The following is a 27,052-nucleotide window of genomic DNA, read 5'->3' on the forward strand; positions in this document are numbered from 1 at the left end:
CATTGTCCCCGTTTGTTAGCGACGCAACAACGACACTCGTTGGCACCAGCATACCGAAAAACCACACTGAATTTTTCCCTTTTGTTTCGCAGATATTTGTTCCTTCGATAGTTAACCTTCTTTTGCTCATATACGATAGTCGTAATAGATACACAAAGTCAGCGTAACACAATTCACATAAAAACATACAACACACACACTCCGAGAGAAGGTTAAGATTATACAAAACCACGTTGGCAAACGTTTGAGCGAGTACAGAAGAAACAAACTAATCACGAAGTTTATATGTAATTAAGGAGCACTGTGTGCGTGAACAACACGAAAATACGTACGAAGATTATGCTTGAGAAATTGTTCTTGCGCTCGTCTTGTATCGGCAAAATTGAACCTAAGTTTCGGGATGATGGAGAACACACGCCGGTCACGCGAGTTATAACTTTGTCCGCGATCCGAAGAATTTCGTCTAAACCGCGTGGCTTTTGGTATCGTGTTACCACCATAAAAATTACAAACTGTTCAAAAATGATACGGCAGAATATATGTAAAAGTAGTCACCAGGATCGATCAATGACATCCAAAGATCGAAATGGAACTTTTTCACACTTTTTTTTCACAAATGGATTTTCAACGTATGGATTAATCATGAACAATGTAGTAAAAGTTGATTCCATACGACAAAAGAAAATATATTTGGCGTTTTACTTGCGTTCTGCCAGTTATACACATGTGGAAGTGGAACGCACGGAAATTTTCTACAATGGCTCAGCACGTCGATCGAACACGTAATCGAGATACACAGCCGGAAAAATAGATAAATATCAACGACGAATAAAGTCTATCCGACTTGTGCTGTATATATATTATATGATTTTAGTGATACCACGTGTCCGTAATATGACGAAGCCAGAAGCAAACTCTGGAATCACTTTTACGATCAGTTCCGCTAAATTTCGACACGTTGTCGCGTGTTAAACGAAAAAGACATCGACGCGTAATCACATACAGAAATCGAAAGAACAATACAAAGATGAAAATTACAAACGTTACTTATTCGCGACAGATTGAGTGAAAAAAATAATTCTTCACGACACACCGTCTCACGTCCCGCCGCGAACTGCGAACGCGAGACGAGCCGGTCGACCCGAGCGCCACGCTCAATCAGCGCGGAAATCGAAGTTGCACGAAGATATCCGGAGAAACACGAACCGCGTTAAGGCAAAAGATTATAATGTACGCGAATTCATAGCGCGGCGAGTTTGCAGAATTTGTTTCCTTTTGCTTCCTAACTATTATCTCTATATGATCGTAATAGATGTATATTTTTAGCTTTTTCGATAATTCAGCTTAATTTCGACGCTAGATAATATACGAATCGAAAAAGATTTTACGTTTCGGAATAATCGTATTCGATAGAATATATCGACAATCTTTCATTTTCGTTATATTATTTTTTTCGTAATTTTCTCAATTAAAATAAACGACAAAAGAAAAATTACAAAAAATTGATTTAAATGATACATATAATGATCGAACAACAAACTATTCGAGTTTAATACTTTCTGAACATTTTGACAATGGATATAAAAATAGATTTTTTTTCGATCGTTTAGGAAGAACCTTGATGTAAATACATCGATGTAAGTAGTTTTATCAAGAGCCGAATTTGAAGATATAATGACGATGATATTTTTAATAAGTTTTAATCGCTTCGCGGAGGTGGACGAACGAAAGAACACTGTAAAGAGGTCTCACCGTCGGTCTGTATCGATAATTCATCGTTATCGAAACTTCAAGAGGTCTAGCGTAATCGTCAATTTGAAAGTAAAATCGCGGGAGGAATCGGTCGAACCGAGCCAATAGCTGGAAGCGTGCCACTGGGAACAAAATGCGCACGATCGAACCAAACGAAGCAAAAAATAATGCAACGATTTTGCCTCAATTTTGTCATGATTTTTCAATTCTTTTTAGATAATACGAAATTACAGTCTATGAATGCATATGGATTTTAACACACGCTTTACGATAAAAAAATCCACGCTGAAATTGAATTGAAATTAAATTAGATCGCGTGATTCATTCCGTTATATATCTTTTTGTTCGCACGATATATACTCGTACAATATAATACTCAACGAATTGCTACAAATATATCAATATTTATTTTGCGTCATTTATTTAACGCGATACTTTAAAGATTTAAACAGATTCAAAAGTATATCGCACGTACGAAAGGGCGGTGGCCGAAAGAGAAACGGAAATATCTTTTTCATTCTGTCGTGCGTAAACATTCGATGAATCCATCGAAAAATCGGCAACATATGAATATACCCTTCATCCGTGTACGAATTTTTTTTCGGCCCTTTTTCTTTCGTTTTACAAGTTGGCGAACCATTCAACATGAATTTTTCCTAATTAATCAATATCCCGGACTCATGCCGGCTCGACCATGCGTACGGCTCCCTGGCGAAAAAAGGGGAAAAACGTGGACAGAAAAACACGCGTTGCACGAACAATTTTATTTGTACGTAAAAACGAACGGTCGGCGAGCACGCGTCGTCCACGGACACTCGTTGAGAGTTCTTCTATAATTAATTTCCCGATTGTATCGAATACGCGTTATACGAAGTTTGCGCGTGAATTGGATATTTCGCTAACTACTTTCATTCATTTATTATGTACAATTTCGATCATATCATCGCAGATTTTCCCTTCTTAACGAACAGAATAAATTAATGAAAATAGATATTAAAAAATGCATTACACAAAAATTATCCTCGTTATTCGATGAACTGAAGGCAAACAAGAATTTTCCACAACGGAAAGATAACGGAACGCTACACAAATGTAAATAATATTACAAAAGTAGGATTAGAATCAAAGAACACTGTATTGAACAACGATTGATCAATAAATAATAGTCTCGTGAGAGGAAATTAACAATTTCATCAGAGAAAGAGATAGGTTCTCCGCACAGAAATCGTGGTTTAACGATTACGTAGCTGTCAATCGGTGCAAAAATTATGAATGAAGATGAATAGGAGATAATTTAGTCCAAAAGGCTGTGGGGCTCATGGCGGTGCGTCTTCCTTTTTGCAAGCGGGGCAAAGAGCGTGCACGCGAGCGAGCGAGCCGCGTTCCGCGCGTGATATCGCGACATTAAAAATCAGCACCGAAAAGAAAAAAAAGTGGCGCACCTTCTGATGCATCGGGGTGGTAACAGCTGTTGAAGCAGCTGCCACGTGGCCAGCAGACACCTATGATTGTCGGATCGTTTCAACATTTTTTCTCCTCCTGTTTACAATCGATACAGCTTTCCATGCATTATCGCCGATTTTTACTCCCAAAAATGGAACGATCGAGACTTTCTGCCGCGCTCACCGCTCATGATTCTTAATTTTTACCGAGATTATAATTAGACTGTATTATTGCTTCTCGAAAATTGCCATTCTCCTCGCATTCCTTTCTTCTCTCTCTCTCTCTCTATTCAAGTGTGGAGTATGAGGTCCATTAATGTTAATTCTCTTCCTTCTCTCCTTTTATATTTGTTTTTAAAGCACAACGAAACGCATTACGAAACGAGTATCTCCGTGGCGAGGCAGAACTAATATCAAGATTAGTCTACGTTGGATACGTATACGGTTGGGTGTACGATAATACGATAAAGAACAAACTGTTGGTGAGTATGTCCATCGCGTTATCCAACCGGCAGGTGAGTCGAGGAATCGGTTGGCGAAACCACGCGATTACTTTTTGCTTTTTTCCCCCCTCCCTCCTTTTTTCCCTTTTTTTTTTTACCTGTCACAACGGTCCGCGCTTCCATTCGGCCCGCAACACGGTTCGAGACCGAGACTTAGGAAAATAACGACACGCCACACATGACATATGACGCGCTTTTGATAGAAACGCGACGCGATACAACGTACAACATTGTCACGCGCTCAATGCGAGCCCTCGAATTCATTCTGCATCCTCGAAGAATTCGTGAATGCCTTTCAGAAATTTCCATACACCGACGTTCCGAAATTGTTTCGGTAAAACTGTCTGTATGGTAACGAAAAGAAAAGGAAAGAAAAGAAAAGGAAGAAAGGAGGAGGACGAGGTGGAGGAGGAAGAAGAAAAGAAAAAAAATGACTCGCAAGTGTCGTAATTCCGGCCACCCCGATTTGCGTAGGTGGAGGGAGGAAAGGAGTCCCGCGAGCAGATTTGAAAAGGCATCATGCGTCGATCCTGTTAAATTTTTAGAGATGAGAAAACAATGGGGGTAAATGCTGTTTCTACAGGGGAGAAGAGAACCGGGGTGCGTTAATCTCTCTCTCGTAACTGGCGCCCCTGTTCCTTCGCCCAGACTTTTTCTTCTTACTCCTTCCCTCGAGCCGCTGCAACAGGGAGGAGGCAAAGGGTCTGACATCGACAATAGGCATCGAGGAAGTCGAACTCGGGGATCTATGCGGAGAATGGAAAAGGAGCGACGAGCCAAGTGGAGGAGGAGGAGGGTTCGAGAGAAGGAGAGAGACGGAGGAAGAGAGAGAGCGTCGCTGTGGAAAGGCAGCGTCGGTCCTAAGCCCAATTAGCAATTTAAGGCAATAAGCGGGCGCACTCCCTTGGTTACGTTCCTGCGTTCGGTATACTCGACATTATTTCAGAAGGGAGACGATTCTTCCACCCTCGTCCCCTTCCACCCCCGCCCACGGTTCCCTCTTACTTCTCTCCTCCTTCTCTCCACCTTTGCATCGGTGAATCGCATAAACATCGCCAAGGCATCAAGCGTGGGTAGACAAATGCCAAGTGCATATATATTCAGGGGTGGAATAGAGATCCGTTCGTTCTTTTTCGGAAGTGCTTATGCTTATGCTACGTTAAATATCCAACTGACTCTTCCCCTCCCCGCTAACGTTTCCAATTTGCCAACGTTTCGAGAAAAATAAACGAAAAAAGGAAATTTATTAGAATTTGCAAAATATTTTTCCCCAACGAAACGAACGTATATCGCTGGGAAGATTTTTATACGCGTATATATATTTTTTTAATCAACGATTAAAAATATTTCCAATAGAAATTTTTATGGGGAAATTAAAATTGCGAGATATATATATATACGTATACACCGGAATATCGGTTAAAAAAGCGGTCGCGCGAAAATAACACGGCCCGATTTTACGCGAGAGTATAGATCGATAGACGGAGGGCGCGTTTCGTTGAATTTCAATGCGCTATAAAACCGGCGGGAAAAGATGGTCTTGCTCTTTTAATAAGTCTGTATTGGGTTCGGGTTTAATCGCTGTGTATACGAGGAGAATTGTGGCCAGACGAAACGCGAAATGCATTCTTAACTTCCTCCCTCTTTTCCTTTTCCTCCCCGTACCCCACAATGGGTAGGTTTGTCGAGCGGATGAGCGAAGGAATGGTACATACAGAGGGTGATAAATAAGAGAGAACGAGAGTTTATGGCGATCCTACCCTACGCACAGCCTTCTTCCTTCCCCGGTCTTTCGCGAATTATGCGTCATGCCGAAGTGAATGCATTCAAATTGACACGATACCGGAAGGAAGGCAGAATTGCGACGACCACGACGACGACGACGACGACGACGACGAATCCCTAACGTCACGGAACACAAGACAAATTTGCCAAAGCGATACAATACCATTCTTTGTCACTATTTTGCCCCTCTCCCCCGGCTGGATTTCCCATCCTGATTTATCTACACAGCGACGAAAACGCGAAAACTACTCGAGTATATAACGCAACAAAACGAATAAAAAACAGAGAGAGAGAGAAGGTATCTCGGATAACGTTTCTTCGTGATACAGCGTTCTTTTCGCTTTAAAATTTCGCTTTCTCTCTTCCTCCTCTTCGAACTGATGTATATGTACATACATATTTACGACTTGATTAACGTTTAATCCTCCTCCTCCTCCTGTTTTAACGGCATGGCCGCGCGTATCGGTGTAGGGGATAAGGGAAAGGAATCGAGCCAGCCCGGTGTCAAAGAGCGGAGCAACGGAGAGAAAATTTCGATATTTTACGAGGGGGATACAACACACACCGGTGCCAGAACGCTCTCCGTTTTATTGGCCAGGAATGAAACAGAGGTGGCGGCGATGCGATTTCTGGGGTAACGTCGTTTTATGGTTTCCGTCAAGAAATTTCATTCTTGCACTGCACCCTTATCGAGCATTATCCCCGCCACTGTTGGCAGCTCCGCCAACCTCGAATATACACCTATATTTCTCTCGCATAATCGTCACCGCCATGTCTCGAGCGAGCGAGAGAGAGAGAGACGAATAATCAGGCGCGAACGATCAAGCGCACGTGTAACGAGCACACAGTTGGAACAGTTAGATTTTCTAAGAAGGTGGACGCATTAAGAGGAGAAGCAAGAAGATTACAAACAATACTGTTTCGATAAGAAACATTGGAGAAAGGAAGGAGGAATAAGACGGAAGAATGTTCGATATATTTTTCGACAGGGAGCTGGCGCATCGAACGTCGCCTGAATTACTCATGGTTTGCTCGACGCGAAACGCGTCTCACACGGAAACCACAATACGATTACCAGCAAGAGACTCACGTGCCACGTTTCGTGATCGATAGCAACGTATTTTCCTTTTTTTCCCTCTCCTTTCCCACCAATAAAAAAAGGAAAATTACGGGACGATAAATCGAAGGAGAGGAAAAGAGAAAGAGAGAGAGAGGGGATCGATAAGCAAGAAGATGACCTCGACGAGTTTCTCGGATGAATTTTCGCGGTGGGCCGGCAGTCTTGACGACAGCGGCGGTATCGGCAATTTTTATTTCGACGTCAGAGGCGTAGTAGAAGCCTGATTGGCTGATGAAAGGCGCGGAAGTATCGGTCTGTGCACAAGGATCGATAAAAAGAGTTGCAGCCGAGGCGAGCCCGGGGTAAACGCCCAGGGCCAGTGGGAGTACATTCAGGATCACGAGTGGTCTTCCATCAGATTAATGAATCGCAAAGTGCATTCATGCACGTCATATGCATTTGTTGATAAAAGTCGGCCGGACCTGGCGCACGCGAATTTAATAATCCCCGCCGCCTAACGAGACGGGCGGTCGTCGACGGAGAGAGAGAGAGAGGGAGCGAGAGAGAGAGAAAGAGCTTAAAGCCCGGGAAACGAGAGCTCCTCCAACGCACCGCAAACGTTTCTCAGCTATAGTCAGAATTAGCCACGGCTGCCTTTTAATATCGATTCAATCGATATTCCTCGACTCGATCGAGAAACGCTCTGAATACCGTAGCCACGCGAGGAACGACAGATGCCTCTTCTCGAAACAAGAACGCGTAAGAGGAAGGAGAAGGAGGAAGAGGGAGGGAGAGAAAAAGAGAGAAAGACAGTTGGTCAAGCGATCGGAGATCTACCGGAGAACAACCTTGACCCAGGAATACAAAGGGGGAGGAGGGGGGATGTTCTACTAAGAGGGCGTGAAAAGGAAGGAAGGAAGGAAGGAAGGAAGGAAAGTTTGGGATCGAGAGTAAGAAAGGCGGGCGAAACAATCGCGGAAGAGTTTGTTGGCGAAAGGTGGTGGGCAGGGGGAGGGAAGAAAAAGCGAAATAAGGATCGATGGTAGCTGCAACCGCGATGCTGAGGGTAAATGGCACGATGCTGGCAGTCGCGAGGGTGAGGTCCGCGAGGAGGGTAACCTTGACCCGGGGATGAACGACCCTCTCCCGTAGCACGTGGCGCCCCTTTCGTCGCTCCTCCATCCCTATTCTGGACTTTCACGACTTCCATTCCAACCCTCTTACTCGTCCAACGCCGCTCCCACCCCCTCTCTTCCCCTATATATCCTCCCACTACGCCCGACTACGCTCGAGCCGGCGTCGCCGGTGATCTCCTCCCTCCCTCCACCCCTCTATCCACCCCACACACCACCTCCCTTTCGTCTCTTCTTCGCCCTTCGACCCTACCCCCTCGAGAGAAACAGAGAGAGAGAGAGACAAACCTCCTCCTCCTCCTTTCTCTTTCCCCGCACGAGCGAAACCATCGCTCCTCTGCTTTCTCTTTCTACGCACTCTCGCTCTCTGTGCAAACTTATCGCGAGCAGCCTCGCACTCGCTGCCCATTGCTTTCCACAACTCCCTCTATCTCCGTCTCCTCTTTCCCTCCTATCTTCCTCTTTCTCCCTCCCCTCCCCTCCCATTTGCACCACCATTCTTGCGTATTTTCCACGAGACGACGCGAGAGGCAAGGAGGGTGGAGACCGAGAGGGAAATTTCAAGGCCAGAGTACAAACCGGGGAGAACGACGCTCTCTCCGGGTTGTTTCGGCATCGATGCCGGACACACGCTCCTTCTCCCCGCTTAACCGCTAAAAATCTTACGTGTTCGAGCTCGCGTGACCATCGATGAGCGCACGTCGGACGGAGACGGTCGAACGAGAAAGGACATGAGGCGCGAGGATAATGACGAGAGAGAGAGGGAGAGAGAGACAGTTGAATAACGGATCGAGAGGATTTATATACGTTGGAGCAAGATGGGAAATCCGCCGAATATTCCGCCATTTCAACCTTCTTTCAACTTTTTCGCGCGATCGGCCAAGATTATAAAAATTTTCACCGTTCACAGAACAAGGACGAATGTGACGAGGACGCGTGTAAGGCGGAATTCCTCGTCGTAAAGAGAGAGAGAGAGAGAGATTTTCGCGGGAACTTTTTATCCCGGACTGTACTTAAATACTCGAAAAAAAGTGAATCGAACGAGGGGGAGGGCTGAACTGGATGGCTACATTTAATCTCAAAGGGAGATGATAGCGAAGAGGCCACGATTGAAAGAATTTGTTTGCTCTGCCATAATAAAAGAGAGAGACTTCATTTTGAAAGACACGCCTGATGCTTCCTTCCATAACCCCCTCCGCGTTTTATCCTGTCACAGTCACGCAAATACCGGTTGTATCCATCCGTGCCTCTTAAACTCGACGAGTGGCCACGTGGACGGTATGACGAAAATATGTCGAAATAACAAGACGATACGGATCTGTAATCGAGATAGATACGTGATTGGAATCGACACGATTCATTCTCGGATAGCTATCGCCGTGTAACCGTGTCCGGATCGATGTTTTATCTATTTACAAACGTTCGCGATAAAAAAAGGGGGGAAAAAAAAACGTAATTCTACGTCAGAGGAATTTTTTTATTTGTCAACGATTGTAGAAATCGATAATTGAATTTACTTCCACTATCCAATCCCATGTTGACTTTAGTATTGGAAAAAAATTATTCCTTTCCCGGTGATACGACTACTATAGAGATCGATCTGAAAAAGAGAAAGAGAGAGAGAAAAAGAAGAAATCGCGTCGAAAATTTACTTTTAAAGAAGAGATCGAAAGGGACGAACAACTATGGAGATAGCGCGACAGGTGGGAAGCGATCGGTCCCGTCCAGTTTCGTAAAATGCTACCTGGTCCGTGTGTGTCCCAATTCGATCGATTAATAAATACGCGAGCCGTTTCCTTTTTCCCTGTTCCCGGAATAATCCCCGCTTACAGCTGGCTCGATCTTACCTCGATCGACCCTAATCGAGCGGGGGTCGCGCGGCCCCTTTCGACCGAATATAAAACGCAACGTTTCAGATCATCGCGTGTATAATTCCTTTGAGAAATCGTTGCTCGAAATCTTACCATACATCCACTTCGTTCGCTAATAACGATCCGTCGACAAATTCAATTTTCGATACGAGAATGCGTTTACGAGAAGGGAGGGAGAAAAAATTCCACGTTAAACACAGGTATTTTATATTTCTCGTGGATAACTGGTGAAGGTGAAATCTGTCAATGGGTTAATCGAACGGAGTCACGCGATATATGGTAAAAATCGGGAGGCGAGAGGAATCGGTCTGTGTCTTACCTGAAGCAAGGAGGAAAAAAAGGGGGATGACGGTTGGAAAGGTGAGAAAAGAGAGAGAGGAGGAAAGAAAGAAAGAAAGATCGGGTCGCGTTTCGAGATAGGACATGGTCGAAGGAGAACGGGTCACGGGTTTGGCTGCGGCATAACGTCGGATTAACGATGCCGGTTCGTTGGAGGCAACCGAACACGGATCGATTCGGCGAGACTACGAAAGTTAGTACTACGTAAAGTGATTACACGGCTGCCCGATTCGCGCCTACGAAAATTGACGGCGTGTACACTGATAACGAAGATGGGTCCGTCATTTCGTGCCAGCCCGCGCGCCTCTGTCTGCCTTTCGCTCCTTCCTTTCTCCCGCTTGTGAAAATATTTTCGCGCGGTTCCCCGATCGATAATAAAAGGCCGGCCTTTCCTTTCTTCTTTCCACCCACGAGTTTCCTCGATCGAGAATAGAAGGCAAACGATACTCAAATTGGATCGAGCGAGACGCGCTCGTCCTTCTTCTCGCTTCGAAGAAATCCTCTTTTCGAAGTCGAAGAGAGGGGGAGAGGGAGAGAGAGAAAGAGAGAGATAAATTTTAATCGAATCACCGTTCCCGTATTTCGAGGAACGATTCGAAATATTCAACGAGCGTTTATCGAGCACGGTTAAAATTCCGATTCCGTGTCCGTGTGAGAAAATTCTCGTTCATTATGCAGGTGAACTGGAATTTGGAAAAGTCGGAGCGATTAATAATCGATCGAGCACTCGGATCCGGATTCGTAATATCTTTAGCGATCGAGAACGAAACACTTTGGAAACGGCGTTTTCTAACGTGACACGTCGATCGACGTTCACTTTTGACCTAGATATGGGCGGACGATTTACCCCCCCGGATTAGATTGAACATTCCGTCCATTAATATTCGAGTTTAAAATATTCTCGAGAGAACACGCTCGGCCAACGACCGTTTCTTTCCTTTACGATTTAATCGCGTTTCGAGTAATAATATTTTTCGAGTAACGGGTCCGATCGAAGAGTTTTTTATCTGGAATCGGCGCGGTTGTTCCATCGTGGAAGAAAATGGCACCACGGTACGATGGAGATCGAGTTAAGCGATCGAAGCAGGAGGATCGCAGGAGGCGTCTGGGAAGAGCGAGGCCCGGTTCCAGGAAAGCGACGGGTCTGCGGTCAAATTATTTATGGCGATGCGAAATTAAAGAGTTTCGCCCCGTTTGAGAAGTAGCGCCGCGCCGATCCCGGCCCCAAAACACTCCGATTTACGTCCTTGGAAAGTCGGTCGGCTCTCCTTACATCCTGGCCGCCGCTACTCGACCAACTACTAACCATCCCGTCGCTATCGTACAACCGAGCTATCACACAGATGGAACACCTGCTTTCTCCATCCGAACGTATCCTCCTACGCGCGATCAAAAATCATATATTCGTGGGAAAAAAAATCCTTCTTGATCGATCGACGCAAAAAAGGCAGCGACGAGTGCGACGATCGGTATAATAATGGGGATAACGTTGGTCCCCAAACGATACTCGATTAAACGAGCATCGATGCGAACGAATTCTCGCCCCTAAGAGGGGGGAGAAGCAGACATTTCCCCGAAACGAAAAACCATCGATCAACCCGCGATCCTTTCGACCTTCTTCTTAACGAGTTATGGATACGAGTTGGCCACGCGTTTCTGTCTACACCCGAGGAGACGATGATTGTCGCGTCCGATGGTATGTAGGTAGCTTCTGGCGAAATGAAAGGACCGGCGAAGGCGGGAGCGAGATGATTTACGAAAGTGGAAGTGAAAAGGAGAAGAAGGTGCAGCCCTCGGATAGAACGAGTGACGAGTTGGGGAGGGAGAGAAAGAGAGAGAGAGGAGGGAAAAGTGGAGGAGTGAGCGCGAGTGCGAGAAGGAAAGGAGTGTGAGCGAGCGAGATAAATATATATATATATATATATATGTGGGTGTATGGAAGAGAGAATGAGCGAGGGACGAGAGAGAGACAGAGAGAGAGACAGAACCCCTTCTACTCCGGTTCTACTCCCTCCGACCTTCTCCATCTCCTCTACCGCTTCCTCTTCCTTCTCCTCTCTATCTCCCCTCGTTCCCGACCCTTCCTTCTCACAGGCAGAAAGTAATCAATACTTTGGGAAGGTGCGTGGGCGAAGCACACGCCTGTAGGTCGCGGCATCATCGAAGTTTCACGCAAATTTTACGCGAAACTGCCGTCAAGGGCCAAAGAAGCGAAAAGCAGAGGGGGAGGGGAGAGAGAAAGGCACGGTTTAGAGCTTAGAGGCAGGGAGAAGCGAAGGTTTTCGGGTTTAAAGCCTCCCGGCATAACGACTAGGTAAGAGAGGATCTCGCACCTTGCGCTACGATCGCGACCACCGAACACCTGCGATATATCCCCGATATCTTGCGCGCTCTCAGGACACTTTTCGTTCCGGCAGCGGAACGGAATCGAGAAGAATCGATGTTCTGCGCCCGATTTATCCCGATTTCGAAGGAGCAAGTTCGACGGAAAAGTTCGTATTGGCGGTACATTCCGATCCGATCGAGAGTTTATAAATATGGGGAAAAATTTCTCCGCGTGAATTAACGCGGTTTAATCTTGGATGAAAAATGAGGGAGAAAGGGAGAGAGGGAAGAATCAGGCTCGAAACATCGACGTTCGCCGCGTCGACTTCATTTCCCGAATACCACGCGACGACAGTCTCGTGGTAAAATCGGGAAAAATCCATTAAACGCAAAATTCAATTTCTACCGAGGCATAGAAAAAAAGATAATAACCGTGCACTTGGTGGAAAATAAGCGCGATGGGGGAGGGAGGAGGGGGGGAAAAAACCTCTCGCGCGAGAGATAAATGAGAACTGTATCGCGATCTCTTCGCTCGATCCTCCCATTCTCCTTTCAATCTCTTTTTATCCCACGGCATTGCCGTCGATTATATAGTTTTAATCGAATTTAGGGAATGCGGCTATTTTGAGTGGAAGGGTGGTGGTGGTGGTGGTGGGCTCGAGGTGACGCGTGCAGGGGTGGGAAAAAACGGCGTCTCGGCGCCGCCGGTACACCAGTCAGGGATTAATTAAACGTACCACGCGAGTACATTCATCGCGCGATTCTACGGGAAGAGGCGAGTGCAACATCAACATATTCCGCGTCAGGGGGGAGGATATGACGAGAGGCGGAGAACGACGACAACGGGTCCCGCGTTTCGTCGTTTCCACCGACAAAAGCTTAAGTCCCGTGCCGGTACAATGCGATGGGACGACACGAACGTCGTCTCCAGATTATGAAATTTAATTAAAATTTCGTAACGGGGCCCGAGACTCGAGGCGTTTCTCGCCATTCTCCTCCGCCTATCTCTCCTCTTGCTCTTCGAGCGCATCAACAACCCCTTCTTTCCATCGTATTATTTCATCGAGTGCCTCTCCATTTGCTTCCCCTCCGCCAACCCCTCCTCCTCCTCCCTCCGTTTCCACTCTTCGACCCTTTCTCGCTCTCGTTATTGCCTGCGCACAGGTATTCGTGACTCGGTTTTAGGGACGATGATATTTGTCCGTGAAACACGAGACGCGTCATCTTGACCGGTGGTCGTTTGCCGGGGAGGGGGAGGAGGGGGCTGATCGGATTTCGAGTCTCAAAGTGTAAAACATGGCTACGCGAATCGATAGGCTAACCGATTTAGAGGCGATTTTTCTTATTTGTATATATACCCCCCCGGAGCCGAACGCTAAAAGCGAGGGAGTGCTTTTAAGGGTTCGTGGTTTCATCGGGGATAACCGAATTATGGAGAGGCCGAGCCTCCTTCCGAGCTTAGCAAGGAAAACGTGGTCCCCGCGTAAACCGAGGTGATCGCTTCGACCGTGTTTTCGAGGAAGAAAAATCCAACCCACCGGTTTTCCACGCGATGTCGATTTCCTTCCACGGAATCTATCCCATTAATCCTGAATCAGGGAAGGATAATAAAGGAGGGAACGCGAGCACATCGTAGAAGGCAGGCGGTTAACTCGCTCGTTTTCCCTTGTCGTTCTTCCCCTCTTTTTTCTCGCATTGCTTCCACGTCGCGTTTCTTTCTTTACGACGTCTCGAAACGTGCACGTAACCCAACGAGAAGCGGCTCGACTCGATGTTGAATAAATGATGCTCCCGCCTCGATCCCGAAAGCCAGATACGCGCGCTCCTTTTTCACGTAAGTTCGCGTGACCTTCGTTCGCGACCACGAGAAACGAGGAAGACGATCGAAAATGCGAACTCTGCGATCGGTTTGTCGTCGCGTGCACCGAGTATTCGTCGCTGACAAATACCGCTTGAACCGCGCTCTCCAATCCTTCCTTCCTTTTCCCCGATTAATTAAGGGATCAATCGTGAAGAACAGCGTGCGGTTTTAACCGATCGATGTCTTGGTTAATTTTGTTAATAGGGAAGTAGCATTGAATCGAGTTTCACGAGTTATTCTCGTTCGAATGATCGATCGTTGCTAATTAATTTTTGCCACGAATCTATCGTGTTTCGCCACACGATGTTCGCCACTTATTTATGGTAAATGAACGACAAATAATGGCGGAACATCTCTTAATTTCAGTATATTATATATGATTAAATCAGTTGTTTGTTTAAGATGCAAATGAAAGTTATATTACACGTTATACGCGTATGGATATACAGTAATTATACATTATTCCCTTACCTCGATCTTTTGAAAAGATTAATTAACAACAATGGGCTTCGATGCCTGGTCTCGTAAAAACGATTAACTTTTCAAACAGATTTTTAAAATCTCGATATCGTGCGTTTCAACTTTTCATGAATTAAATGATGTATTATATATGCTAAATGATTGAAAGATACAACTTTTAATTACACGCGATGAATTTAAATAATAATAGCGTTAACGGGAAAGGGAGAGGTCTCGGCATTGAACTAATCGTTACATCTTATCCGACAGATTCGATCGGCTAATGAAAATATTTTAATTGGCGAGCAATTAAACGCGTATTCTTTTTATTACGAATCGATAAGTCGGTATTTTTTACGACAGTTTTTAACAGGACTAGAAATTAAACGCAACTTTGGTCCGTTTATTCTCGTCGAGGTGAGATAAGGGGACCGTTAACACCGGAAGAAACCGCTGACTCTGGCAGCTTCTTTACTGGATTCGTTTGCTGTTCCAAGAATGAACGCGATGACGAAAGACGGGCCGAAGGAACGACACGAGCTACCGATTGTCCCTCCTCCTTTTATTTTTTCTTCCCGCCTTTTCTTTTCACGAGGTGTACTGCTCAACGGTGCCACCAACGAGACGAGGACAGAGAGAGAAAGAGAGAGTGCAAAGAACTTGGAACGAGCTGACCCGGGAGAATTCCACAATTATCGCGAGGCTAATACGCGCCTCTACGATTCGTAGTCAGCGAATGCTTGTTTGCGAACGAGGACACCAAATAAATTTTGCACGTTTTACGATAATATGCCGGACGGGCCCGTAACCTGGATTATATAAGTGTCTATTACATAATTTGAAAAATAATCGAATCGATCACTTCGGTTGGAGAACGCTATTTAAAGACGCTCCAATTTGAAATTATGCAGTCGATGAGGTATTTCCATTCCACGAGTATGTATATATATATATATATATATATATATTTAATTATCGTGAATATTTTAAAACAACGTTCTCCATAATTTTAAAGAACATGTAATATTTTTAAATTTAATAATATTTCATCGCATCAATTTTTATCACACATTCGGTGTACGTTATTCAATTATTTTATTTAAAATTGTAATCAACAATGTGTACACTTGTTGAAGTAATACTCGTTTCGTTTTTTATTTAAATTATACAAATAATATAAATTAATTGTAAATTAACTATAGAGATTTTTTTTTAAATTCGATCTAACACCGAGCTTTAAAAAAAGATGGCAAGGTGGAATTGATGTTAAAAATGGTGTTAAATTGATGTTGATGGGGAAAATAAACGTTGCCGAACGTGGTGAAAGATGTCGTAATATTACGGTGGTTCGACTGGTATTATCAACTTGTATGCTAATGAATGTGCGTGGCAGTGAAGGCTGGTTTGCAAATGGCGGCCGTCTACCCTGTAGAAAGCGCCAGCCATTTCTACGCTACGATTTCTTCCTTTCGTGTCTTGTTTCTCGTATAAAAATATAAAATTCGATCGATTTCCGTGCAAAATTTGAAAATTTTTTCCATTTTTTAAAAATTAATCGATCATCTTAAAATAACGAACGTACAATTTATCGTGAATTTTATACATAACGATGTTTAATTTCGTAAATAAGTTCATTTAAAAAAAATTTCAGTTCGTATTACGCGTAATCATTTGACGTATTTTTTCGTGCGTAAAAAATAAATAATTAAATTTATTCATTTTTTCGCTATATACTATTTATTTATCGTTTTAAATTGTTTGCATAATATACGCTTTGATTTATTACTTATTTTAACGAAAAAGAAAAGCTTCTATTTTATAAATTCTTCGTGTTATTTATGAAGTTTAATATAATCATTTTAGAGAACTGATTTAATATTAAAAAATCGTAAATTTTTAACGTAATCTTTCGAGATTGCTTTCGAATATTATATCGATATTAGAATATATCTTATTACATTTTGATGTATATCCAAAAATTTGAAAAAGAAAATTTGAACAAAAAAATTATGAATAATAAAATTAATGCGAATAGAAGGAAAACGTTTCTTCGAAACGAATGGCATTGCAACACTTCGATCAAAAGCTGACATGTTTTTGAGCGTATTCAGGGATTTGAAACTCAGGTAGAGAAAAGTACTAAGGAACTAATTCCAATCTTCCTAGAAATCGGCTCAGGCCTTTCAAAATACAATCAAATTGACGCAGATGTTCTAACAATGCAGACAAAATATACCTGAACCTTTTGTTCGAAATTTCCCGAACGGAAATTTTTGACATGGACAAATGAAAACTTTTGAGAAATCGATGGCCGACAGGCCTGAGTTTATTCTCCAACCTATCTTTGCTTGCTTATGGTCGATATTTGAAAAGGAAAGGAAAATCTTTCGGGAATATTGGCAATTGTTAAAAATTGCTAAAAATTTCTCTAAAAAAATTCTACAATTCTATTTGTGAAACGTGAAATGAAAATTAGTAGAAAAAATGATACATTGGAAAGTTTTGTGAAATTTTTCTCGAAAACGAAAAATAAGTATTTATTATAAATTATTAAAATTTAATTAATTTATTAAGTAAAATACAATTCTATCGGAAAGATTTTACTTTAAATTTTTGATTTTTCAAGATATTAATCAACTGAGATATAAATGATTTTAAATGAATTTCTCTTTGTAACATATCATTTGATCCAATCGAGTTTTCCACTAAAATTTCGTGTATACAGTCACCTACGTTACCGATATGGAAAAAGTTTGATGCGCGTTTTCACCAAAAGATAGAGCCACGTACAACGCTCGCGCGTATTTCGTGGGATATGTAATATCGTTTATCGTAATGTCAAATCTTTTTTTTTTACTATTTAATCATTGATTTAACATTCTTCAATTATATATATATATTCACTTATCGTATAACTATCATTATAAATATCTTTTCCAAAGTATATTTTCAAAGAAATAATACGTTTGTTAGTTTGTAACGTGGCGATCTAATACACCATTCGACGCAATAGTTCATTTATGTTTCGTTATCTAACAAAAATATATGTTAATCGTTGTCTTATAATACTAAAAAGACTAAAATTCGTAATTATTGTTGACACACTTTCACTTGAAAACAATCTTATTATAAAAAAACGCTGTTAGACTAGGTTATAATTAAAATAAACGTCGAATATCGATATATAATGTATCTATGGTATTATAATAGCAATGCTGCCAACATTAAAACTAACGTATGCTTGAAAGTTACGAAAAATTTTACTAAAATTCGATTATAATGTATTAAATATTGTTCAAATAAAAAATGTTAACGTGTTTCACAAAGTCAATTTATTACTGAAGAAGAAGAAACAGCCAAAGATGAATTAATCGAATGATCAAATTGATAGAAGATAGAATGATTTTAACTAGCGATTATATTCTTAACCATGCAAGTATACACCAATGACAAACTATGATCGTTATACGAGGTCGAGAAGTGGCGGAAACATATAGGAGGCGGAGAAACGCACGCACCTCTCTCTGTGTATGGAAAGTTTTAGGTAAGTTCAAATCGAATACTGAAATTCCACGTGTCTTTAAGAGTATATCAAGCGGGAAAAAGTGCCCACATATTCTGTGTATTTGTATTAATTTTACAGTATCGATGCAAAATTCGGATTTCGTTTTTTCATCTTTAAATTCTATTGCTTGTGATAAATCGTCTTCATAATTTGGATATAAATTATCTTTACCGACGAACATCGAATAAACCGAATATGATTCTACAACCTAACCTATACATTTATATTATCGATGTTGTAATATTATCACCATCGTAACGATGTATTTCCTAGCGAAATGGAAATTTTAAAAGAAAATAAAAATTTATCTTAGGAAAAAAAGCTAAATCATATTATGTAATAACGTTCTAAAATATTTTCGAATTTCCTTATTCGGTTTTATTTTCGATTTGTTTTTCTGACATGGCTCATATATTATAGTCACGAAAATAGAACGAAAAAAGTTGCCACTTCTCCACAAAACGATTATACCTTTATTCCGAGCTATTTATGGTCTCGGAAAAAAAATTCCCGTATAATTGAGCGTAACAATATGTTTTCTCGTTTCCTGTAAAATATTTTCTCCGATGGCTACCCTATTTTTATGCCACGGTATGTTGGTATTATTGTGACGCGTAAATTGTATCTACAACATAGTGTGTCTAAAGAGTGTCCACGTGGACATTTCTTTCGGCCGACCTTTATCGTGTGCCTCTTTCGGGTGAATCACTACTATAATATTACAGTTCGGTGATCCATATTTTCGCATCTATTTACTCGTGATTTTTAAAAAAATTACCAATCTGTTCGTCTTTTCTAGTTTAATGATTCATCGTTCTAATATTACACGTATTTAAAATAATTTTTAAAATAAAAAATTTTTTCTATTGTAAAAATTATTTATCTTTTCTAAAGAAGATTGAGAATTTTTAGCAATAATATATCATTCTAAATGAACTTCAATTGATGAGAAATATTTTATTTTTACAATGAATTTTATTTCGAAACAATGACATATTAAATTACTACTACTATGCGACAAATGTTCTAGCATATCGTTGCGGGCATATCGCGGACAGGCAACTGAATTAATTACAACGCTCGAGACGCTTCCCGGCGAAGTTAAATAAGCGTTAACGTTGAATTTTCATTTCCCGCCATGTTGACGCCGAAACCAGCCGAATTTCAGGGACGATCGCAAAGCTGTGCCACGTGCGATATCAAGGCTATATTTCAACAATAGGAAAAAATGAAAGTGGTACGATAGTTGCACAATGTTGAATCAGGAAGTTGAATCAGAAAAGAAAAAAAGCATATTATTTATATAAAAAATAGTAACAATAAAAACATTGAAAATATTTAATTTACATTTATTTATGAACCAATTGGAAATTTATTTTATTTTTATTAATATCGATATAAAATTCTAGAAAAACAAGTCAAAATAGTTCAACTTGTAAAGTTGTATACTTGTATACTACTACTAATATGAAGATATTTTACGAAATGAATCAGCTATTACGAAAGTTTCAACTTTGATAAAACTAATATGACACGCTCAGCCACAAATTTTCGTTTTAAAATCTTAATTTCTTAGAAATAAATAGAAATCTAAAAAATCTAAATCTTTTGTAGCCATGGTCAACAAGTTTATAGGAAGAATTAAAGTAATTTCATACTTGTCACGCACGAAATGAAGTATGTATACCGGAAGTCAATGTTCTAAGCTTAGTTAGTCAATCGGATTACAATACACGAAACCAGAGATATAGGAAGGCCATGAAAAAAATATATTTACAATGAACAAAATATTTAGAAAAAGAAAGATCATAGAAACAGTAAGAACATAACGTAAATCACATGATCGAAGAAGCTTACGGAAAAATTAAGTATTACGTAATTTAATTACCATTGAACATGATTTTAAAATCTTATGTAACAACAACAGAGAATGAAATAAATAAAAACTTTCTCGTATCATATAATAAATTGCACAAAAGATAGTACCTACGTAAAACCGTTAATATTTCATTGTTTTTCAAAAATTTGTTTCGTTCATATGCGTATATATATGTATATGTGGCATGTATAAGTGTTGGTAATGTTCTGTTGACATGAAGAACCGTTAGAAGGATTCTAATATTCGTTCATGTGTGTTATTACTAATCTATTCCCAAAAACGAGTTTACAACGAACGCACTATGAAGTTTCCAACATTTAAAAATATCAAATAACGATCTTTTCCAATAATATGTGTTGAACAATGTCATTAGAATGGATACTAAAAATTTTAGGAATAATCGAGAATAAAAAATAATTTTCACTGATTAAATATATTTCCGCAAAATATTAAAGTAAGTAATGGCTAAAGCCCTTATGCTAATTACACGAATATAAAACAAAGAAAAATAAATGAAAAAAATGGGTAAGTTGAATCGATAAGAAAAGGCGCGAAAAGTTACAGCGCAGAGCCTGATCGGTGAATAGTGTCAACGAATTTCTAACCTCACTGGAAACACGATACAAAGATTCGTAAATAGAGAATGATAAATTTACCTTGTCGCATCGCCGTTTTTCTCCTCGATTTCCAATCGCTCCATTTCTTTTTGTAACATTCCACCTTCCGCAAATTTATCCAGGGACATGATTTTTTTTCTTAATGTTCGTTGTAAATTTCACACAAAAACTGATGAATTATTTACAACAATACTCGACGTGGTTTTTAGCACTGTTCAATATAATATATATTATATATTATATATGTATATATAGATATATATATTTCTTTTCTTCTAAATATCTTTTAATGCAGCTTTTCGCCGTTAGCTGCCGCTAATCGACTGAGGTAGACAAACACTGGCACTAAACACTGGCTGATTTCTTCGTGCGACCGAACGAGCACGAATGAAAGAGAGGAGTGCAAAAAAAAAAGGATGAAAATAGGACACACGACGATGTACGTGACAAAGACCGATACAAATTCTTTTTCGGTTGTCCGTACAATAGCGTCCTCTCTTATTTTCTTGATTTCGTATTCTTTCGCGGGTTTCTCCCTCTTTTTCTTTCTACAATAACGCTTCTCGTGTCTTTCGTTGAACACGATGCTTCTTTCACTTTTTTTTCGATAATAACACACGATTACGCGTAACACGATGTAACGATTATTAAAGATCTTGCGAGACGATGTGACAAATAAAAATAAAAAACCGAAATAAGTAAAAAACAATCCACGTAATAACGCTTGCAACTTCCTTTCAAAGAAGTGTCTCGTTCGTCTCGTTCTCTCAACAACCACCGTGGAAACTCGCGCGGGTGGAGCAGTTTTGTACTTTCCTCCTTGCCTCCTTGCTCCTCGGTTTTCTACTACCGTAGTGTCCTCCTCCCCTTGCTCTTTCCACCACTTCGTCCTTCTCTCTCGCACGCTGCCTTCACTTCTCCTCTCTTTCTCTAACCAACGAAGAAATCCCTCCACGTATCGAAGACGCACGAGCACTTTTACTAACTAAATGGAGGAGACAGCCGAGAGCTTGTACGTGATTGGTCGTTTAAGACGATTCCGGGACCGTGCGTTATCCGGTTCCCGCTACTGCTCTCTCTCGGAGAATGATGAACACCGTTTTACGCGATGACACAACGGGTTAGAAACGCCGGTAGAAAAAAAAAATACGTCTCTGCAGAATTACGTTGGTCCTTTTTTCGTATGTAACACATATATATATATATATATATATAATATATATTTATATATATATATTATATTATATATATATGTATATTTCAAACGCACGTGGATTAATCGGTCGTATAATAAAGGTAACGGTGCTCTATTTTACTCTGTCGAATACGAAATGACACGATACCCGGCTTCCGTTCCGTGCGACCGCGTTTCAATATATTCGTAAATGACACTGGCCTTAACTTCGCACGTATACGTGGGTGCGTCCTCTCTCTGTTCTCCAGTTACTCTTTCTTCCTCTTTCCCTCTTTCTTTCTCTTTCTCCCTTTGTCTTTTCCTCCCTTTCGTTCTCCACCACCCCTTTCTCGGTTTTTGCCGGGCGTTTCGATCAACGTTGCTTGCGATCGCGTCGAATGCGCGACGATCAATGGGGCATAAATGCGCGTTGAAACAGAGAGATTCTCGTCCGAGTTTTCCGTACACCTATCGGAAGCGCGAACGCAAACGGGAATACGGAAGAGAAAACACACACGTCTAAGAGCAGCGTGCTACGCTGACGGCGGTTATATCGGCCAGGATATCTATCCAGAACGCGCGCTGGGAACACTGATATTATTTTTATAACAACGCGGTGCGCGGCCGTCCTAGGCCGCGCCCAATATACCCCCACCCTCGACTAGGTTCCCTCCCCTCCACTAACTGTTTCTCCCTCCCCAGTTCAAGGGGAAGCTTCGCTGTTCGTCCCCACCAAAGACATAGCATCGTACCGGCGTGTGAGACTCGAGAGAAGGGTGAATAGGAAAAAGTTCTCGACTATCCTGCGTGGGTATATCAAAGCCGGAACATTTTCTTCGCGTGAACACCATGTTGCTTCGATCGTTTTTTCTATCGCCATATTTAAGACGAATTCTTCAGTTTGACTAAAGGTACATCCGATATATTCCATCGAATTATTAAACGAGTATTCATTCTGTCGTATTATACCATGATTGGTGCACCACGTTGTTCGTGTACAGAGGCGCCATCTGATGGACGCCGGTAAATACTAAAAGTTATTTTTCCACTAAAACTTGTCGCTCCATTCTCATTCTCCTTTATTTATGACAATTTTGCGAACAATGTAGAGCTATTAGAGGAGATAAAAGTCGAGTCGAACTAATATTTTTTTCTAATTTTCTTTACATTATCATGCGCTTTTTCATATACATATTACGGTACATATATTTTTTCATTTATCAGAAAAATAAACAATTTAAATAAATATTAATATTATACATTAAATTAGATATATAGAAATATAATTTAATAGCAAAATAAGAGCAATTTAAAAATAAATTATAATCTAATAAAACTTGGAATTAGAAAATTCTAATTTTCAATATTTGCTTCATATCACTTGGTAAATAACTAAGAAATGTAACGCTTCACCCTTAGGCTCTACGGCATCAAGAGCACTTCTCTGATCAACTTGTGAAGCTGAAAAGGGGGAGATTACAAGTGCCCAACCACCGTGACTTTTTAAAAGACATAGCTGTACGTTATTTCACGTGCGTTTGGCTTACGTTTCATTAGCGATCGGATCGGTAAAGTACAGAAGAATCTACGCATAGAGTTTTACCGAACGTTGGAAGTACAAAAAAGGCAAAATCAATGAACAACAAAATACGGATTCCTAGTTCTCCGTGGAACTACAGGATTGATTCCGTTACGGAGGTCTCTTTGTTCGGCCAGGTAGAAAGGAAGGATTCGCCTTTCTTTTGTGCATGCCTGCAGGTATATGGGTGCAGGTCGACCATGGGTATTCGTGGCTTTTCTGCGCTCACGTTTCATCGTCATTATCTTTGGCAATGACGAGGGTGTTATCCTTGAACTAGATTTATCATTCACAGAATCATAGCTGGATAGCACTTGAATTTTTGATGCGTTCAAACGCCTGCCATAATTACGTTTCGTTATGCCCTTTCAAGACTGAAAGCAATCCTGATACGCCCCTTGTTAAAATATACCTTTTATGCATCGTACGCATCAATTCATAACCATAAAGCAATTAAGATTTCATATTGACAACAATTTTAATTCTATTCGTAATTGAATTTGACTCTAACGAAACTTTGATCATTAAGAATTTTCCTGTATATTTTTAAATATGGGAAAATTATCAATTATTTATCTTACATGATTCTAATCAATCGTATGACATTTAAATTTTTTGCAAACATCTTTTGCATTTGAACGTATTCTAATAACGTTTCTAATTCTTCATTCGAATATATCGAAAAATTAATAAGAATATAAAATAATACGATATAATTATGTTGAAATATTTGAAAAATAAGAAATAGAAATGTAAAAACGAAAAAAATGATGTAATACAAGTGTTTTATAAATTCACATATCCCGAAATATAAACATAATTATTCGTGCAATGACCTAGCATCGAAATAGTTATGCATAACATCATAATTTTTGAGACAAGTTCTACTGGGATTTGATTTAAATGGCACACCTGTACAACTTGTGCCATGATCTACCAGAAGAAAACAAATGATGATTACAAATCACCGAATTACGCAAAGGGGGTTAAAGAATAAAAAAAAAAAAAAAAGAATAGAACTTCGTGAGGGGAGTGGTCGCAACCGAAGAAACGTTGATCCATTATAAACAAGTGGACAACCATTATTATAATACCGGATCGAACTTGAATTTTGAGTACGCTGTATGGTCGCGTGGTTTCACTATGAATTTTTATTACACGAGGTAACTTAACAAGTGATAGAAATATTCCTCCTCTCGACATGAAAAATCCAATTGTCCATCTCTCCAAAACAATTTTATTTATAAATAAAATTTTACACATTTTTCGAAATCGTACAATACGTATTTCTATATTAATAATTCATTCACCTAATGTTTTCAAGTTTCACGATCGCGTTTCACGACGATAGAAAAAAACGATGTCGTTTTAAAACCAGCGTGTGTACTTTTTTTTTCACCTAGTCTCCATTAACTAATTCGTTAAAATCAATCGATCAATCGATTATCCTCTTCGTCAAACGTAAATTCACATCACAGTTTCTTAGAACCATCCTATACGATTCGTAACTTCATTTTTCCTTCACTGTCCTACCAAATTGTTATGCCTGCACTACTAAGTTTGTCACTTGCAGATTCGATATTACATAAAACGTGTTCGTCAACTCAATACGACAATAATAAATTGAAATAACGAGGAACGAAATAATGCCTTTCGTAACATACTTCAACTAATCACTACTGTGCATAAATTTTCTTGATTAAACCGTAGAGAAGAATTCAATAAATATGAACTTACAAGAAAGGAACCATCATCGAATTCGGTTCATATAGAAACGAAAATATAGACTCGATCGTGAACCTTATGGCGGCTCTTTGTTCTTCTACGTAACGATGATTGGGATAGGTTAAGGCGGTGTTTAAAGATAATTAATAGTTGCACGGCTCGTAAATATCGGTATCAATGAAGCGTGGCCAGAGCGTGGCGTAGGATCAGTAAACAGTTTTCGGCCGCGTAAAAATTTGATTAGAATTTTGTCCTTCTATGGAATCGTTCTATCTCGATTATAATTGGAAAAAAATAAAGAAATAAATAAGGTTCGAATCTTTAGAGAAGAACGATTGCAATGGTCGATCGAAATGTTTAAACTATCGAGTGAATCGTATATAGGGTATCGGGTTTTTTGAACGATTACGTGAACGGGATGATAAACGAATGTCCAAACATAATTACTTGGCCCCTGTTATCAACGTAATTTCGAATGGCAATGTCATCCACGTGATTCCATAAAATCGTGGAGTGGGTAGTTTAATAACTGGGACGGCCGTGGAAACGAGCGATCCGAGACGAAGGGAACGAACGAGAGCGGCTTTTACCCCTCCAGGGTGGATCACCCGATGGAAGGAAAGCAAGGAGGAGCGACGTAATTCGGGCCAGGAGGAAAGGGTCCTCTAAGGGGAGTATAGAAGACGACGGGTGTGCAAGGGGGAAAGGGAGAGTTTAGGTGGGGACAGAGAGGGTAAAGGGGAAAAGAGAGAGGGAAAGAGAAATGCGAGGGTGCGTAAGGGTGGCGGATCCCTGGAATCAATAGTGGCCACGCACCCTTGAAGAATTTTCGCACCAGGAGCCCGGATGTCTCAGGACAAGCTGGGAAAGCTTTCAAAGCTGCTGCTATCAAATACTGTTTTACGGTAAAGAAAATCCAATGGAAAAAGAATATTATTTAGTGATAAAAAGTTGCTAGAGCGATTTGTTTACTTAGTTTAAATATCGAGTGATCCGAGGATAAATTAAATTACTGTTATTCCGTATAATAATAAAATATTACGATGAAATATTAATGATTTAATTATTCGAGTAGTATTATAATAGCGAAAATTTTATTAATTTACGATTATTATAAATTTCATTGTTAACAAATGAACGTGTAATCCGATAATTTCATTATTTCGTCTTATTCGCGAGACTCGTGATCGTTGGATTTACAAGTTTTTGTTTGGTGTAGAGGAAAAGAACCGAAATCAATAACCTTACGACATACGATTAAATTTAACGCGCTTAACATAAATGCATAGAAACGAATTGCATGTTGTTACTTTAACTTATAACGGTATTCCATTTAGCTCTTCGTTACGTTATTATTTCGTTAAACTAATTAAAATTTTATACGATAATGAAATGTTAAAATAATAATTAAAATAATTAAAAAAAATATGTATATATATATACGTATTTCTCGTTGCGTTTTTTTTTCGTGAAAATACTTTTCGTAAAACTTTTAGTGGCAGGAAATATGTGTCTTACAGGTCAGTGAGCAAAGTAGAAAGGCTGGGAAAAGTGACTCACCTCCAACCACTGCCAACTTGGCCAACTGAAGATTCTGGTAGGGCGTCGCCGCTACCCCTAAAACAAGGAAATGGGAAGCTGTAAGATAGGTAAGGATACGGGATAATAAGGATATAATTTAGGATAAGATATATAATTAGGATACATATTAAGGATAAGGATAATCTTATTTTCATTAATATTTTTCCTCATACAGACGATTAAGTTAAAAATTATAAATTGCTTATATTACACGCTTAAAGTATCAAAATAGCTTGGAAATTCGATGATCGATTATTTTTTTTCGCTGAGTAATTGCTCGTTTCTAAAATATAAGGAATTTTTTTTTCTCTTTGAACTTTCGATTCGTCTTTTCATCTCTCCGTTCTTTGTAGATATATAGAAAAAATGAAACTATGACGTAAGAGAGGCGGAGCGTTCGCG

At 40.4% G+C, this 27,052-nt stretch overlaps 1 protein-coding gene and 1 long non-coding RNA gene across 5 annotated transcripts in view; one reads left to right on the forward strand and one right to left on the reverse strand.

Annotated features, from left to right (window-relative positions):
* Positions 1–27,052, reverse strand: part of LOC107993964 (insulin-like growth factor 2 mRNA-binding protein 1) — a 70,895-nt gene that overhangs the window by 21,828 nt on the left and 22,015 nt on the right. The window contains exon 1 of one of the 4 annotated variants that reach the window (XM_017050653.3): positions 20,631–21,964. The exons of the other annotated variants lie outside the window; for them this stretch is intronic. Coding sequence (XP_016906142.1) covers positions 20,631–20,719 — 89 coding nt within the window. The 5' untranslated portion in view covers positions 20,720–21,964. Of the gene's footprint in view, positions 1–20,630; positions 21,965–27,052 lie in introns of those variants that run through there. 4 annotated transcript variants of the gene reach the window in all.
* LOC133667081 (uncharacterized) lies at positions 16,925–19,432 on the forward strand. The gene is made up of 2 exons (XR_009832220.1): positions 16,925–18,074; positions 19,126–19,432. It is a non-coding gene; the product is annotated as an uncharacterized LOC133667081 (long non-coding RNA).

Source organism: Apis cerana, linkage group LG12, assembly GCF_029169275.1.
Source record: "Apis cerana isolate GH-2021 linkage group LG12, AcerK_1.0, whole genome shotgun sequence".
In the NCBI taxonomy this organism is placed as follows: Eukaryota; Metazoa; Arthropoda; class Insecta; order Hymenoptera; family Apidae; genus Apis; species Apis cerana.